Source organism: Phyllobates terribilis, unplaced genomic scaffold (genome assembly GCF_046119375.1).
Source record: "Phyllobates terribilis strain yellow unplaced genomic scaffold, ASM4611937v1 Scaffold_12__6_contigs__length_324123572, whole genome shotgun sequence".
Classification (NCBI taxonomy): domain Eukaryota; kingdom Metazoa; phylum Chordata; class Amphibia; order Anura; family Dendrobatidae; genus Phyllobates; species Phyllobates terribilis.
Window position 1 is genome coordinate 135,624,018 of NW_027362772.1, and position 18,232 is coordinate 135,642,249.

The following is an 18,232-nucleotide window of genomic DNA, read 5'->3' on the forward strand; positions in this document are numbered from 1 at the left end:
ACCTCTTCCAGAGTGCTCTGGACCTCAGACTTGGCCGGAGGTTCACCTTCCAACAAGACAATGACCCTAAGAACACAGCTAAAACAACAAAGGAGTGGTCTCAGAACAACTCTGTGACCATTCTTGACTGGCCCAGCCAGAGCCCTGACCTAAACCCAATTGAGCATCTCTGGAGAGACGTGGAAATGGCTGTCAACCAACGTTGCCCATCCAACCTGACGGAACTGGAGAGGATCTGCAAGGGAGAATGGCAGAGAATCCCCAAATCCAGATGTGAAAAACTAGTTGCATCATTCCCAAGAAGACTCATGGCTGTACTAGCTCAAAAGGGTGCTTCTACTCAATACTGAGCAAAGGGTCCGAATACTTATGACCATGTGATATTTCAGTTTTTTTTTATTAATAAATTTGCAAAAATGTCTACATTTCTGTTTTTTTCAGTCAAGATGGGGTGCAGAGTGTACTTTAATGAGAAAAAAAAATTTACTTTTTAGAATTTACCAAATGGCTGCAATAAAACAAAGAGTGAAAAGTGTAAAGGGGTCTGAATACTTTCCATACCCACTGTATATACACTTACAGCCTTGGCTGCTATCAAGAAGGTTATTAATGGTGTGCTGCGCTTGATGCACATGGACACGCAAATCATCAAGGTATTTTGGAGTTGCCAACAAATGGCATCCCAGATGTGCTCGATGGGAGACAGGTCTGGAGACACTGAAGGCCATTGTAGCACGTTTAGGCCATGCACGCTGCTCACAGCCAGGGGAGTACATAGAAATCATGAGGCCCCATTGCAGAAGTTCTAATTGGGACCCCCCCAACCAAAAAAAAAAATTTAATAATTGTTGGGGTCACAGAAAAGCTGATCTCACAACTTTTCAGCATTTACATAGTCATTTTCCTCCTGCTGAAGTCTTAGATTCCTCTTAGATTCCACATAAAGTATTATGCAAGCTAAAGTGCCCCCCCAAACTCAGTATGACACCGCCATGGTGAATTCCTCCACATGCACAGTATAATGACCCTACTGTACCCACCTCAAATCCCAAGGCAAAGTATGGTGACCCCAACACAGTATTATCCCCCAACTGTGACCCCCACACAGCTCTCCATGCACATTAATGGGCCTACATACAGTATAATGGACCTCCAAGCAATATAAAGCCCCCCACACAGTTTGATGAACCCACACAAACATTCACACTGTATAATTGCTTGCATACAGTATAATGAACCCCCACATATTAGAATGGCCCCACATAGCCTTTAATATAGTATAATGCGCCCCCCATAATTCTCCATGTAGTATAATGCTCTCCCCATGGTCCTCCATTCAATACAGTGCACTCCCCACTCCCCATGGTCCTCCATAAAATATAGTGCACTCCCCATGGTCCTCCATATAATGAAATGCTCCTCCATATAATAAAATGCTCTCCCCATGATCCTCCATATAATACAATTCTCTTCCCATGGTCCTCCATTTAATAAAATGCTCATGGTCCTCCATACAGAATAATGCACCACCATAGTCCTCCACACAATATAATGTAACCCCCATGATCCTCCATACAGTATAATGCACCCCTCATGGCCTCCATACTGTATAATCCACCCCATGGTCCTCCATACAGTATAATGCACCCCCATGGTCCTCCATACAGTATAATGCACTCCCATGGTCCTCTATACAGTATAATGCACCCCCACGGTCCTCCATACAGAATAATGCACCACCATGGTCCTCCACACAATATAATGCATCCCCATGATCCTCCATACAGTATAATGCACCCAATGGTCCTCCATACAGTATAATGCAATCCTATCATCCTCTATACAGTATAATGCACCCCCATCATACTCTATACAGCATAATGCACCACCATGGTCCTCCACACAATACAATGCACCTCAATGGTCCTCGATACAGCATAATGCACCCCCATGGTCCTCCATACAGTATAATGCACCCCATGGCCCTCTACACAATATAATGCACTGCCCCCATGGTCTTCCACACAATATAAAGCACCCACCATACTGTATTACGGTCACCAGTCAGTAATTAAAAAAAAAAAACAGTACTCACCTCTCCTGGTTCCACCAGATGCTCCAATCTCCGCTACGTGTGGTGTGAAGTGCCGGACATCTCAGATCAGCAAGTGCCCTGTAATGACGTCATCGTGCCTGATGCTCTTACTCGTCAGAAGTTGAGGAAGAATGATCGGGGTGGAAGCATCTGCTGATACTCCCTCCTTCATCATCATTGCTCGCACTGGGCACCCCTCCGGCCATCAGCGTGAGCAATGATGATGGAGGAGGGAGTGTCAGCAGACACTTCCACCCCCATCATTCTGTGCGGGTAGCCGGGCAGTGCAGGTGCTAACGGGCGGAGGCAGGCCTGGTGGGGTGAGGGACCGCTGCGGTGAGGGCTCGGCACTGGCCCCCCACTTCACGGGCCCCATAGCAGTGGCGTGGCCTGCCGACATAAGCGGTACACCACTGCTCACAGCAGCACAAGCAAGATGCAGATTAATGATGATGTGCTTAAAAACAGCTCTTGGGACACTTTGGAGAAATTGCCGTATGATTAATTCCACCACCAAATCAATGTAATGCTGAGTTTTTTGTGTTCCTGGAATAAAGACTAGAGGGGTCTGACTACCATACATTTAGCTACGCCACAACATAATCCAGGAGTAGGACAAGTTTGACTTTCCGGAGGCTGTAATGGAGGAATGGAGGCTGGAACAAAGGTCTATCTTCTTCAGCAATGAGTACTGCTTTTGTCTTGCAAAGATAGCTGGACATTGGTCTTGTCACCACAGGTGAATACCATAAAGAGGCTTTTACAAGGGAACATCCCAATGGTCCTTCTTCAGGGATTTGGTGTGAGGTGGCATAAAGTGCAATTTCTGGACCATTTACTCTTCATTCTAAGTACACTATCAGCTTGGTATTACATTGATTTGGTGGTGGCAACAATGGTTAGGCCATTTTTCCAAAGTGTTTTAGGAGCCCAAACTGCATGTCGTTCGTGACACTGTGAACAGCCTTTGTGACCAAGTTATGCTACCATGGCCTGCAGCATCTCCAGTCTTGTATCTCATTGAGCACATTTAGGAAGTCATTAATTGGCAATGACAAAAGAAGCTGCCAGAAGTGGATCATGATTATTTGCCCAACTACATTCAGTGTAGGAGAACATTCCTCAGACAGCTATTAATAACCTCATTGATAGCATGCTAAACAGTGTAAGTGCGTGTTTTTCTGCGCATCGCACCCGTACACGATATTGAGTACATTGATGTGTTTTGAAAATTTAGTTTCCATTTATTCATCATTTGAATATCATTAACATGGGTATACATCCTGTGATTTTCATCAATCCATGACTTTTCTCTCTTAGTGCTCCAATTTCAATGTTAAGGAGTGAATCTGGAAAATGTAAAAGAAAAAAAAATATAAAAAAAAAAATGTTTAATATTGAAACTTGATTTAAAGGGAGTGTGTCACCCTAAGGTCATGGCACCACTATCAGTATTGGGTCGGTATTTTTTCACAGGAGTGGGAGCCAAAACCAGGAGTGGGTGATAAATGCAGAATTGGTGACTTGTTTCTATTATACCTTTTCTCTGATTGTTCCTCACCTGGTTTTAGCTCCCACTCCTGAGAAAAAATACTGATCAAACACCGATAGTGGGGCTGTGGCCTAAATGTACATTTCCACTTTCACTAAAGTAACCACATAGCCTTGTAGGAAATGGTGAAGTAATAAAAAATTGTTTTTGTTGTTAAATCTATTACTCCATTTTCCGAAAAACCAACCCAACCTGGCTTCCCCTCATCTACGCCTACTTTAGTGGAGCTGACCAAAAGTGGCATGAAAATGTTAAAACATTAATTTTTTCTCTAACTTTGCGATGCGAAAAAAAACAACTTTTAGACTACTCATAGTGTTTTAAGCCAGAATTATGGCATGAAAACTTTGCTGAATCATATTATATTATGATAATATACAGTACAGACCAACAGTTTGGACACACCTTCTCATTTAAAGATTTTTCTGTATTTTCATGACTATGGAAATTGTACATTCACACTGAAAGCATCAAAACTATGAATTAACACATGTGGAATTATATAGCTAACAAAAAAGTGTGAAACAAATGAAAATATGTCTTACATTCTAGGTTCTTCAAAGTAGCCACCTTTTGCTTTGATGACTGCTTTGCACACTCTTGGCATTCTCTTGATGAGCTTCAAGAGGTAGTCACCGGAAATGGTTTTCACTTCACAGGTGTGCCCTGTCAGGTTTAATAAGTGGGATTTCTTGCCTTATAAATGGGGTTGGGACCATCAGTTGTGTTGTGCAGAAGTCTGGTGAGTACACAGCTGATAGTCCAACTGAATAGACTGTTAGAATTTGTATTATGGCAAGAAAGAAGCAGCTAAGTAAAGAAAAACTAGTGGCCATCATTACTTTAAGAAATGAAGGTCAGTCAGTGTGAAAAACTGGGAAAACTTTGAAAGTGTCCCCAAGTGCAGTTGCAAAAACCATCAAGCGCTACAAAGAAACTGACTCACATGAGGACCACCCCAGGAAAGGGAGACCAAGAGTCACCTCTGCTTCTGTGGATAAGTTTATCCGAGTCACCAGCCTCAGAAATCGCAAGTTAACAGCAGCTCAGATTAGAGACCAGGTCAATGCCACACAGAGTTCTAGCAGCAGACACATCTCTACAACAACTGTTAAGAGGAGACTTTGTGCAGCAGGCATTCATGGTAAAATAGCTGCTAGGAAACCACTGCTAAGGACAGGCAACAAGCAGAAGAGACTTGTTTGGGCTAAAGAACACAATTAATGGACATTAGACCAGTGGAATTCTGTGCTTTGGTCTGATGAGTCCAAATTTGAGATCTTTTGTTCCAACCACCGTGTCTTTGTGCGACGCAGAAAAGGTGAACGGATCTCACCGTGAAGCATGGAGGAGGAGGTGTGATGGTGTGGGGGTGCTTTGCTGGTGACACTGTTGGGGATTTATTCAAAATTGAAGGCATACTGATCCAGCATGGCTACCACAGCATCTTGCAGCGGCCTGCTATTCCATCCGGTTTGCGTTTAGTTGGACCATCATTTATTTTTCAACAGGACAATGACCCCAAACACACCTTCAGGCTGTGTAAGGGTTATTTGACCAAGAAGGAGAGTGATGGGGTGCTACGCCAGATGACCTGGCCTCCACAGTCACCAGACTAGAACCCAATCGAGATGGTTTGGGGTGAGCTGGACCGCAGAGTGAAGGCAAAGGGCCAACAAGTGCTAAGCATCTCTGGGAACTCCTTCAAGATTGTTGGAAGACCATTTCCGGTGACTACCTCTTGAAGCTCATCAAGAGAATGCCAAGAGTGTGCAAAGCAGTCATCAAAGCAAAAGGTGGCTACTTTGAAGAACCTAGAATATAAGACATATTTTCATTTGTTTCACAATTTTTTGTTAAGTATATAATTCCACATGTGTTATTTCATTGTTTTGATGCCTTCAGTGTGAATGTACAATTTTCATAATCATGAAAATACAGAAAAATCTTTAAATGAGAAGGTGTGTCCAAACTTTTGGTCTGTACTGTATTCAGGAATATTGCATGTCATCAGCAAAAAATACTTGGCTTATAGGATGGGGTCTATTATCCCATATATAATAATCAAGTATTTATATATGGAACTTACATTATACATATAAATACACTGCTCAAAAAAATAAAGGGAACATTTAAACAACAGAATATAACTCCAAGTAAATCAAACTTCTGTGAAATCAAACTGTCCACTTTGGAAGCAACACTGATTGTCAATCAATTTCACTTGCTGTTGTGCAAATGGAATAGACAATAGATGGAAATTATTGTCAATTATCAAGACACCCTCAATAAAGGAGTGGTCCTGCAGGTGGGAACCACACACCACATCTCAGTACCAATGCTTTCTGGCTGGTGTTTTGGTCACTTTTGAATGTTGGTTGTGCTTTCACACTCGTGGTAGCATGAGACATACTTTACAACCCACAGAAGTTGCTCAGGTAGTGCAGCTCATCCAGGATGGCACATCAATGCGAGCTGTGGCAAGAAGGTTTGCTGTGTCTGTCAGTGTAGTGTCCAGAGGCTGGAGGCGCTACCAGGAGACAGGCCAGTACACAAGGAGATGTGGAGGGTGCAGTAGGAGGGCAACAACCCAGCAGCAGGACAGCTACCTCCGCCTTTGTGCAAGGAGGAACAGGAGGAGCACTGCCAGAGCTCTGAAAAATGACCTCCAGCAGGCTACAAATGTGCATGTGTCTGCACAAATGGTTAGAAACAAACTCCATGAGGGTGGTATGAGGGTCCGACTTACACAGATGGGGGTTGTGCTCACAGCCCATCACTGTGCAGGACGCTTGGCATTTGCCACAGAACACCAGGATTGGCAAAGTCGCCACTGGCGCCCTGTGCTCTTCACAGATCAAACCAGGTTTACACCGAGCACATGTGACAGACGTGACAGAGTCTGGAGACGCCGTGGAGAGTGATCTGCTACCTGCAACATCCTTCAGCATGACCGGTTAGGCTGTGGGTCAGTAATGGTGTGGGGTGGCATTTCTTTGGAGGGCCGCACAGCCCTCCATGTGCTTGACAGAGGTAGCCTCACTGCCATTAGGTTCCGAGATGAGATCCTCAGACCCCTTGTGAGACCATATGCTGGTGCGGTTGGCCCTGGGTTCCTCCTAATGCAGGACAATGCCAGACCTCATGTGGCTGGAGTGTGTCAGCAGTTCATGCATGATGTAGGCATTGAAGCTATGGACTGGCCTGCCGGTTCCCCAGACCTGAATCCGATTGAGCACATCTGGGACATTATGTCTCGCTCCATTCACCAACGTCACGTTGCACCAAAGACTTTCCAGGAGTTGGCGGATGCTTTAATCCATGTCTGGGAGGAGATCCCACAGGAGACTATCCGCAACCTCATCAGGAGCATGCCCAGGCATTGTAGGGAGGTTATACAGGCACGTGGAGGCCACACACAATACTGAGCCTCATTTTGACTTGTTTTAAGGACATTACATCAAAGTTGGATCAGCCTGTAGTGTGTTTTTCCACTTTAATTTTGGGGGTGACTCCAAATCCAGGCCTCCATTGGTTAATACATTTACTTTCCATTGATGATTTTTGTGTGATTTTGTTGTCAGCACATTTAACTTTGTACAGAACAAAGTATTCAATGAGAATATTTCATTCCTTCAGATCTAGGATGTGTTATTTGAGTGTTCCCTTTATTTTTTTGAGCAGTGTATAAACAAAACAAAATAAATAGTGTTAAATCAAAAAATGTAGTATAGGATTATTTTTATTTCCCAGCTGGGCACATACAAATGACAGGATATAATGAACACCTTACCAGCGACAAAACATACTCTCCATAGGCCAGCATGTAACGCCATCTTGACTTCAGTTGTTTGATTTTGAGGTAGGACAATCCCTTCTTCCATGTACAACCAGTAGTCAGTGCTAACAGCTATGCCTACCAGAAGGAGACCACACGCTCCAAAGACACTACTAAGTAGGGTCAATGCACGGCTGCTGCAATTACTCATCCTAGGGCGTAGGAGGAATCCAGTTACAGATTTTGCAGTTACCTGTTAAGAAAAATAATATGTAAGATTAGTATCACTGGGACACTCATTATGTATGAAGTCCGAACAGGTTTAAAATGGTTTTTAAGAATCTCTAAGGAGAAAAACTTTAAAATAGCCACTTTAATTCTGAAATATGAACAGAGATGTCAACCTATAAGAGCCCTCGAGCCCTCCATAGGGTGGTCCATGAGAGGTGTGTGACATTTAAAGGAGTGGCGGTAGGTGGAATTACTTCTACTTTGTTGTCACAGGTAGAGCAGACAAAGGGAAAGAACGAGGAAAAAAAAAAAAATAAAATGTACATGTGTTTGGTCCCGTGTTCACAGACTGTGTCAACCGCGTTGGTGATCAGGTGAGGAACCTTAGAAAGTGGGTGACTTGACAGTCCTGTAAAATGTCACTGTATAAATTATTAATTGATTACATACATCAACTTTGTTCTTGGGTCTAAAGGAAGGAGTGTCAGTTTTGACTCCTATTGTCCCTCTGGGTAAGTGAGGTCCCAAAGCTTGTGCACAAGTCACACACTTGCTCCATACAGTGGTGGCCAAAAGTATTGGCACCCCTGCAATTCTGTCAGATAATACTCAGTTTCTTCCTGAAAATCATTGCAATCACAAATTCTTTGGTCTTATTATCTTCATTTAATTTGCTTGCAAGGAAAAAACACAAAAGAGAATGAAGCAAAAATCAAATCATTGATCATTTCACACAAAACTCCAAAAAAGGGCCAGACAAAAGTATTGGCACTCTCAGCCTAATACTTGGTTGCACAACCTTTAGCCAAAATAACTGCGAACAACCGCTTCCGGTAACCATCAATGAGTTTCTTACATTGCTCTGCTGGAATTTTAGACCATTCTACTTTGGCAAACTGCTCCAGGTCCCTGATATTTGAAGGGTGCCTTCTCCAAACTGCCATTTTGAGATCTCTCCACAGGTGTTCTATGGGATTCAGGTCTGGACTCATTGCTGGCCACCTTAGAAGTCTCCAGTGCTTTCTCTCAAACCATTTTATAGTGCTTTTGGAAGTGTGTTTTGGGTCATTGTCCTGCTGGAAGACCTATGACCTCTGAGGGAGACCCAGCTTTCTCACACCGGGCCCTACATTATGCTGCAAAATTTGTTGGTAGTCTTCAGACTTCATAATGCCATGCACACGGTCAAGCAGTCCAGTGCCAGAGGCAGCAAAGCAACCCCAAAACATCAGGGAACCTCTGCCATGTTTGACTGTAGGGACCGTGTTCTTTTCTTTGAATGCCTCTTTTTTTTTCCTGTACACTCTATGTTGATGCTTTTTCCCAAAAAGCTCTACTTTTATCTCATCTGACCAGAGAGCATTCTTCCAAAACGTTTTAGGCTTTCTCAGGTAAGTTTTGGCAAACTCCAGCCAGGCTTTTTTATGTCTCGGGGTAAGAAGTGGAGTCTTCCTGGGTATCCTACCATACAGTCCCTTTTCATTCAGACGCCGATGGATAGTACGGGTTGACACTGTTGTACCCTTGGACTGCAGGGCAGCTTGAACTTGTTTGGATGTTAGTAGAGGTTCTTTATCCACCATCCGCACAATCTTGCGTTGAAATCTCTCGTCAATTTTTCTTTTCCGTCCACTTCTAGGGAGGTTAGCAACAGTGCCATGGGCTTTAAACTTCTTTATGACACTGCGCACGGAAGACACAGGAACATTCAGGTCTTTAGAGATGGACTTGTAGCCTTGAGATTGCTCATGCTTCCTCACAATTTGGTTTCTCAAGTCCTCAGACAGTTCTTTGGTCTTCTTTCTTTTCTCCATGCTCAATGTGGTACACACAAGGACACAGGACAGAGGTTGAGTCAACTTTAATCCATGTTAACTGGCTGCAAGTGTGATTTAGTTATTGCCAACACCTGTTAGGTGCCACAGGTAAGTTACAGGTGCAGTTAATTACACGAATTAGAGAAGCATCACATGATTTTTCAAACAGTGCCAATACTTTTGTCAACCCCCTTTTTTAGGTTTGGTGTGGAATTATATCCAATTTGGCTTTAGGACAATTCTTTTTGTGTTTTTTCATTAAAGACAAATTAAATGAAGATAATAATACCAAAGAATTTGTGATTGCAATCATTTTAAGGAAGAAACTTAGTATTATCTGACAGAATTGCAGGGGTGCCAATACTTTTGGCCACCACTGTAAGTGAACATCCAGCACACATGTACCTTAGTTATAAGCGGGCACAAACACACAATGGATGCACATTTATAAAATCACTTGGGACACAGAAAGGAAAAGGCCCCTGTGCAAGAACAGTATAAGGACTCTTTGCAGTTTGTACAATTCCACATGTTTTGGAGGTGGTAGTGGACCCCTTACCTCTTGGGCCCCTGCACGGCTGCACAGGTTGATCCAATGATAAGTCTGCTCATGCATAAAATACAGACATACACACTTACATGTGCAGTTTTACGTAAAGACATGGACACACAAAATTCTGACAAACATACATGAAATCACAAACATTCATTACATACAACCATGATAAAATCTAAGGACACCCTCTTTGAATTTTTTGGTTTTACATATTAGGACATAAAAAAAATCTGATCTTAGGTCTTAGAATTGGGTAAATACAACTTCAGATGAACCAAACATGGAAAATTTCTGCAAATTCAGTTTGTAAATATTAAGTACACCCCATGAGTCACTAGCTTGTAGAACCACCTTTAGCAGCACTAACTTGAAGTAATTATTTTCTGTAGGACAATATTATTCTATTCTCTCATATCATTCTAAAAAAAAAAACTAAACAAAAAAACAGGCCGTAATAGGACACTTTTGGTGACACAGACTAGGACCAAGAAAAAAAATGAAACTGAATGAGTGAACTTATACTCTGAGTCACTCACGCCAGACAGAAAGCTCCACACAATCTCATACTATTTTGAACATGTTACATTTAGCCAAAACTGCAGAGAATTTTAGATTATTTGATTTCCATTTCTCTGTAAAAGCATATTAAATATAGAATAATATTAGACATACAGTACTAGACTAAAGGTTAACATGTAACTCTGGAGACATTTATAAAAGCCTCTATGAGGTGTTTACAGAGTTTCTTATTTGTTACTTTGTTTTATTGCACTTAACTTTTTTGGGTGTTTAAAATGTAACCAGTTCACTAGGCCTCTTATAGAAGTTAGTGTCACAGGTAAGTAGCCTATATTTATTACTAATACTGTATATCAGGAGGATATGCTGCAACCTTATAATACAGGAATGATCCTTTATTTAATCGTTTAAAAGCAAAATCTACTAAAGGTAAAAATATGATGCTGGGAGTAGTAAAGAAAATAAATTCATATTAGTCCATAATAATAACCATTATAACAAACATTAGAAAACAATAAACACAGAAATATTTAAGAGGGATTTATCAAGTTTGGAGGTTATCCCCTATCTATAGTATAAAGGAAAACTTCCTGATCGCTGGGGATTCAATGACTGGGACCTCCACCCATCCCAAGAACCGAACCCCAGCTGAATGGGGCGGTGGTTGATCATTAACACTTCTACTCCATTTATTCTGTATGGGACTGCCATAGATAACCAAGCACAGCATTCGGCTGGTCTTCAGTATTCCCGTTAAAGGGGTTATCCAATCTTAGGCTACGAGTCTGCAGTGACTCTATGTGACAGCAGACTTGCGAATCCTCACATCAAGTGCACTGTGTGCTGTGAGGATTCTCCGGTGCCGGCACCGGGAGCATGTGGTCATGTGACTGCCACATTCCAACTAGAAGTGACCAGCCTCACTCAATACACCTGTATTGAGAGAAGCCATGTACGTCTAGTTGGCACGTGACCACATGTATGCAAATCCCATACCTGTGATCATGCTCTCAACGCCAGCACAGAAGAATCCTCAGAGCACGCAATGCGTGCCCTGTGAAGATTCACAAGTCTGTAGTCACATAGAATAACTGCAGACTCGTAGCCTAAAGCCGGAAAACCACTTTAAAAATGAATGGGGTGGAGGTGTACATGATCAATCACCGATCTATTCACAAAGGGCTCTTCAGAGCCCCAGTTCTCTGGATTGGTAGGGGTCCCAATGGTTTGACACAAAGCAAGCAGAAAGTTATCCCATTGGATAGGGGAAATTTTACAAATTTGGAATATCCCATTTAAGACAAGTTACAAATACATTTAGTTACACATTTTCCTGAGGTCATCACTGTAAACAGGGGTTGGATTCATTCATTGATATTCCTAAACATTAGTAGTGTGGACACAGTTGTTATAACCACCCATTAATCTTTAATGGAAAAATTGGTGATCATACTAGATCAAGTGGCTGCTAGTATTCAAGTGTGTAAAATTCATACATTTTTAAACTTTAAAATGTTTTCCTGGATTAATCAAGAATTGAAGAATTTGCAGAATGCAAACTACTAATAGAAAACTCTCACAATATTAAACAAGTGGGAAAAAGAAGCACATAAATCATCGAGTGATCAGTAAAAATAGTTTGTAGAGAAATTTTTTTCAAAGAAATAAATGAAAAGGCATTAATATTGCACAACACGTACAGATCTAGCACACTCCATGACAGCCATTAACAAATCACATAATATACAGGAGACAGAAAGTGACATCTGCTGCAGATATTAAGCAATGGACAGCAAGTTCACCCGCTAATGATCTGTGTCTCAGCAAGGTGTTATACTGAAGGCAGCACACGCTTCGCAGCAAAAAAAAAAATTCTGTTAGGATTAATCTCTGCAATGAAATACAATTAATTAATGTATCTGAAATTTATTCCTTGTAGCACAAATTCTGTTTATAATTTTTCAGGAGGAATACACTTTTTCAAAAAAACGTATTTTTCAGTTAGAAATTCTAAAACAACTGTGCTTTTATCATCATTAATTGTATGATATTTAATAATGTGATATTTTGCAAGTTCAGACTTTTATAGATGCAGAGATACCAAATATGTTTGCTCTTTTATTTATTTAATTAATTTAGAGTTACAGAATGGGAAAAAGGGTTATTTATATTTTTGACGTGTTTTTTTTTTCAAACATCTTTGAACATTTTAAATTTTTTGCAACACTTTTTAGTCTACCCGAGAACCTTGTGACTTGATTCTGCAATATGTCAGTGTTGCAGTTTACTGTCATTTAACTGACCTATTAAGTTCTGTCTTTGGCAGAACATGATAAGTATGCAAAGCTGTAGATTTGGAGGTTTTCATTGCCTCTCCTCTTAGAGGTCACTATAGACAATAGAATCTACAAGGTCATTTCTTTCTCTCAGTGGTTCCCACTATTGAGGTGCCAGAGTGGCAAGTTATTCAAAGGGTATGTAGCATCTATATAGACTGAGCTCTGCTCCCTTCCCCTATGGCCACTGCCCTTTGCTGTGCTCCACATTGGGTTTTGCAGGTTGCCCTGTGAACCTTAGTGACAGCAACAACCAAGGCCTTTTAAGATCTAATTAGACACATATGGGTGTATGAGTACTGACAAAGCAATGCGTTTAGTTGCCGTGTACTTTGAAGTTTGCCAACATCATGTTTTCTCAGCTGCAATCATATCTGCAAACTCCTGTGAATTCTACAACCTGCATTAACTTCCTGACTCAGACATTTTCTCAGGGTCAAGAAGGAATTTTTCCCCTGGCTGAATGTGTCCTGGGGTTTTTGCCTTCTTCTGGATCAACAGATTTAGGCATAGGAATTTTAGTAATACCATTATTAGAATCACAAGAGTAATGCAAAATATAAAATTAATTTAAAAAATTAAATTAGAAATGTGTAGATTTTTAACTGTAATAGTGCAGCAATAATAAAAATGGTAATACTAATAGTAATACATTGTGAGACCTAGCCCCAGTTAGTTAGTAAGTTAGTGTAGTGTTAGTGTAGGGAGTACAATTGGGAGAGGAAGGTTGAACCTGATGGACCTAGGTCTTTTTTCAACCTATGTTACTATGTTACATGCGGATTAACCCTTCATCACCTGTAAGCAAAACAAACAATTATTTGGACTTGTTCACACTTCAAACACTCCTGAATCTGAATGTATCTTCTCTATAAACAAGTTTCTTCTTCATCTCTGCTGCTAGCGGCTATGCACTGCTTGCTGATCAACCCCTTATCTGCTCTAAGCTTAACGAACTCTTCTCTAAACTTGTTCACATTATACTTCAGCAATTTGTAGAAAGCCTACATTTCTTCAGTTCCTGTGTATGGCTATATCCTTTGTGTTTTTCAGTGTGTCTTTCCCACTGTGCAATCACCTTCAGCCTTTGTGCTCACCCTGACTTATGGCTTTGCTTACTGAATCCATCTAACCAGGTGAGTCCCAAACAGGGTAAGTCTAATTTTCTTTATTTTCTTGTTTTATCACATTCCATAATCCATACTATAAAGACATTTTGTATTAATACACATTGAGAGATAAAGTAACAAGCTTTTTCAAGTAACTTATTGTTTCACTGTTAATCCATAAATTCAGCCACCCAATAACTATCAGAATTTTAATGACCAGTAGGTAGATCCACCATGGTCCCAAAGACAGGAGTTGTAAGTGATGTGTGTTGTGGAGTGTAATATGCCCTAGATTTCCACCCTAAAAGCCATGGATATGGATTCATCTGCATATGATTTGCCGATTGCTCGATTTAGGATGTTCTACCAATGAGCAGTTGTTGTTCAGTTGATGTAACACAGGAAATCAATGTGGTCATGTAATTTACCCGGTTATGGCTCACTAGTGGACAAGAATGGTTGCAGATACCAAATAGATGAATAAAAGGTAGAGCTGAAGCTCAGAAGTAAGACCTTTCCCTGGCTCTGGGTAATACTCAAAGTCTGAAAATAATGTAATCATGGTTTCCTACATAGCCACATAGCCCCTTATTGGTCTTTTTCAGCATGTGATATACATGGACTGGGTCTTCCTAGAAAGCCGGTCATTTATCTTCTGAAATTAACTATTGTGAAAACTATGACATAAACACGAAGGTAACCTCAGGCCATCAATCGACATTTATGATTATAGTAGTAGCCAAACTGTGAGAGGACCTATGGACCCTAGCAAAGTTAAGTGTTTAGTTCCGACATGTATTTAGTTAATTAATACTCAACTTCTTTAACCCAGGGTAAAAGGAGATGGAGGAATACACGTGAACAATACAAAACAGTAGTTGCATTTGCATTTTTACACTGTTCTTAACACTTTTCTGTATTCACACGTTATGTAACACATACACTTAAATTAAATAATCAAATCAGTGTCAAAGGAAAAAAAAAGAGAATCAAAAGGGAAGTTGCCACGGAATATATAATATGCCTTACATTTTGAAGCACCAAATATAATATACCCAAATATTTATTGTAGATGTCTAACACAATATGAAAAATATCTGATAGTATTATTTCTCTAACAGCTCATGCACACGACTGTAAAAATCGGAAGAGTGCTATCTGTGGTTTTGATGAATAGCACTCGTCCCCATGTTATTTTATGGGGCCTTGCACATGTATAATTTTTCTTCTGACCAGACCAGTCTGAGGAAAAAAATCGCAGCATACACGCTTTGCATCTGAGTATCTGGTGGCACTTGGCCATTAATGTGTATGGATACGTGGAAAAAATTGGACTACATTTGACATCCGAGAACGGTCCGATTTTCAAGGACTGACAAAACTTTTTTTTTCTCCACCTCTGAGAAAATCAGATCATTATCTGATCACACTCTGAACAAACTCCGATCAGAGTGTGATTAGCATAATCAGACCAATTTTCTCGGATGAGATAAAAACTCTCATATGAACTTAGCCTTAGCAATATGCATGATAGAATCATCAGTATCATCTAATTAAGCTTTATCTAATGTAGGTACCACAAAAAATGGAACCCCACAGAATGCTTTAAAATGATAATTACACTCACAATACTGATCTCCTACCATTCCTGTTCCAACACAACTTGGATAACTTATTGATGCCTATTTGTCCTGTTAGGTCCAGATGGCCATATTACGGCTGCAGCCAAACACTGGCAGCAGCAGTGACTAATGTGTCACCACTGTGGTGATTGGCTCAGCAGTTACAAGTCCATCTGGACCAACCAAGAAGTACAAAGTGGCCAATGAGCTAAGTTAAAGAGGCAGGAGATATGGCTTTGGTTATTTCAAATTACATAACTCACAGACTGCCCCTGTTACTTTATCAGGGCTGATAAGACTTGCCAACTCTGTCTGCAAGAAAGGATTTATTTATCATCCCTCAAAGCTAGTGAAGGGCAGGGGCTCTGTCATCACAAAGTGTGAGGAGATGAGAAGAAGCATTTACTGAAAGCAGGGGACTGCAAGCAAGCAGCTAGATACAGTCATCTCTGTCCGTTCTCCCCCTTGTGGTGAGGACAGGGATGAACAGTATTGAAAAATGGGAAAACTTTGAAAGTGTCCCCAAGTGCATTTGCAAAAACCAACAAGTGCTACAAAGAAACTGGATCACATGAGGACCACCCCAGGAAAGGAAGACCAAGAGTCACCTCTGCTTCTGAGGATAAGTTTATCCGAGTCACCAGCCTCAGAAATCGCAGGTTAACAGCAGCTCAGATTAGAGACCAGGTCAATGCCACACAGAGTTCTGGCAGCAGACACATCTCTACAACAATTGTTAAGAAGAGACTTTGTGCAGCAGGCCTTCATGGTAAAATAGCTGCTAGAAAACCACTGCTAAGGACAGGAAACAAGCAGAAGAGACTTGTTTGGGCTAAAGAACACAAGGAATGGACATTAGACCAGTGGAAATCTGTGCTTTGGTCTGATGAGTCCAAATTTGAGATCTTTGGTTCCAACCACCGTGTATTTGTGCGATGCAGAAAAGGTGAACGGATGGACTCTACATGCCTGGTTCCCACCGTGAAGCATGGAGGAGGAGGTGTGATGGTGTGGGGGTGCTTTGCTGGTGACAGTGGTTGGGGATTTAATCAAAATTGAAGGCATACTGAACCAGCATGGTTACCACAGCATCTTGCAGTGGCATGCTATTCCATCCGGTTTGCGTTTAGTTGGACCATCATTTATTTTTCAACAGAACAATGACCCCAAACACACCTCCAGGCTGTGTAAGGCTATTTGACCAACAAGGAGAATGATGGGGTGCTACGCCAGATGACCTGGCCTCCACAGTCACCAGACCTGAACCCAATCGAGATGGTTTGGTGTGAGCAGGACTGCAGAGTGAAGGCAAAAGGGCCAACAAGTGCTAAGCATCTCTGGGAACTCCTTCAAGATTATTGGAAGACCATTTCCGGTGACTACCTCTTGAAGCTCATCAAGAGAACGCCAAGAGTGTGCAAAGCAGTCATCAAAGCAAAAGGTGGCTACTTTGAAGAACCTAGAATATAAGACATATTTTCAGTTGTTTCACACTTTTTTGTTAACTATATAATTCCACATGTGTTAATTCATAGCTTTGATGCCTTCAGTGTGAATGTACAATTTTCATTGTAAATACAGAAAATACAGAAAAATCTTTAAATGAGAAGGTGTGTCCAAACTTTTGGTCTGTACTGTATATGTATATATTATGGAACGAAAATCGTGACTAATGAATGAAAATTTATCCAGCCAGCATGAAGGAATACTTCAATCTTAGACTTCTTATGAAAAATTGAGATCATGAATAAGGCTACAGGATAGCCGAAGCGCATGGCTCAATCATGATGGACAGACTTGTATGGTTTTACATGCAATGGACTTTTGTTTTTTAACCTGATTCAGAATAAATGGAAATTTTATAAGGAGCTCGAGGTACAGGCCCTATTTCCTCTCTGGATATTTGGATATAGTTTGAATACAGCAGTAAGCCCTTTGGAATCCATGGTAAGGATTAAGGAGCTTTGGAGAAGGACATTAGGTGAGCGGACTTTTATTTTTTCCATTTTGCTGGGGATGAAGAAGTGGTTTATAAGCTATTTTCCAGACCTAATTTTGTGATAACAGAAAGTTCAATGGTGTGTCGTCATGCTAATGAGTGTATTGTCATGCCGTCTGAAAGAAGAAGAGAACGAGGATTCGTGAGATAAACTGCAACCACAGTAAATGATATGCAATACACGAACAAACGATTCCATGGTAATGAATGCCGCATTGAAATCCAATTATTTAGCCCATGCAGCAGCAATTTTCCAAAGTTTGCATTACTCAGACTAAACCGGCATTGTGAATCTGCGATGGAGACAGTAAACACTTTGGATGGATTAATTGAATCAACTTGGGCGTGTTTAATCGAAAAAAAAACAACTTTGCAACATGGACTTCCTGTTTAAAAATAATTTACTCAATAATTTCAAAAAAATAACTTTAAAGTCATGTTCACACAGGCACTGTGGATTTTTTGACAGGAAATTCTGGGTAGGAAATCCACATTGCATTACAGTATTGGCAAAGTGTTTGAGATTTTATCAAATCTGATGTGAAAATCTGTGAATTTTCATTGAGGATTTTACATTTTACATTGAATAGGGGTGAAATCAGTGAAAAATTTGCATGT

The 18,232-nt window shown here is 40.9% G+C and overlaps 1 protein-coding gene across 3 annotated transcripts in view; it reads right to left on the bottom strand.

Moving 5' to 3' along the window:
* Positions 1 to 18,232, bottom strand: part of CACNG7 (calcium voltage-gated channel auxiliary subunit gamma 7) — a 200,517-nt gene that overhangs the window by 85,100 nt on the left and 97,185 nt on the right. For all 3 annotated transcript variants that reach the window (XM_073656295.1, XM_073656293.1, XM_073656294.1), the window contains exon 2: positions 7,441 to 7,678. In XM_073656295.1, coding sequence (XP_073512396.1) covers positions 7,441 to 7,636 — 196 coding nt within the window. In that variant the 5' untranslated portion in view covers positions 7,637 to 7,678. The remainder of the gene's footprint in view (positions 1 to 7,440; positions 7,679 to 18,232) is intronic.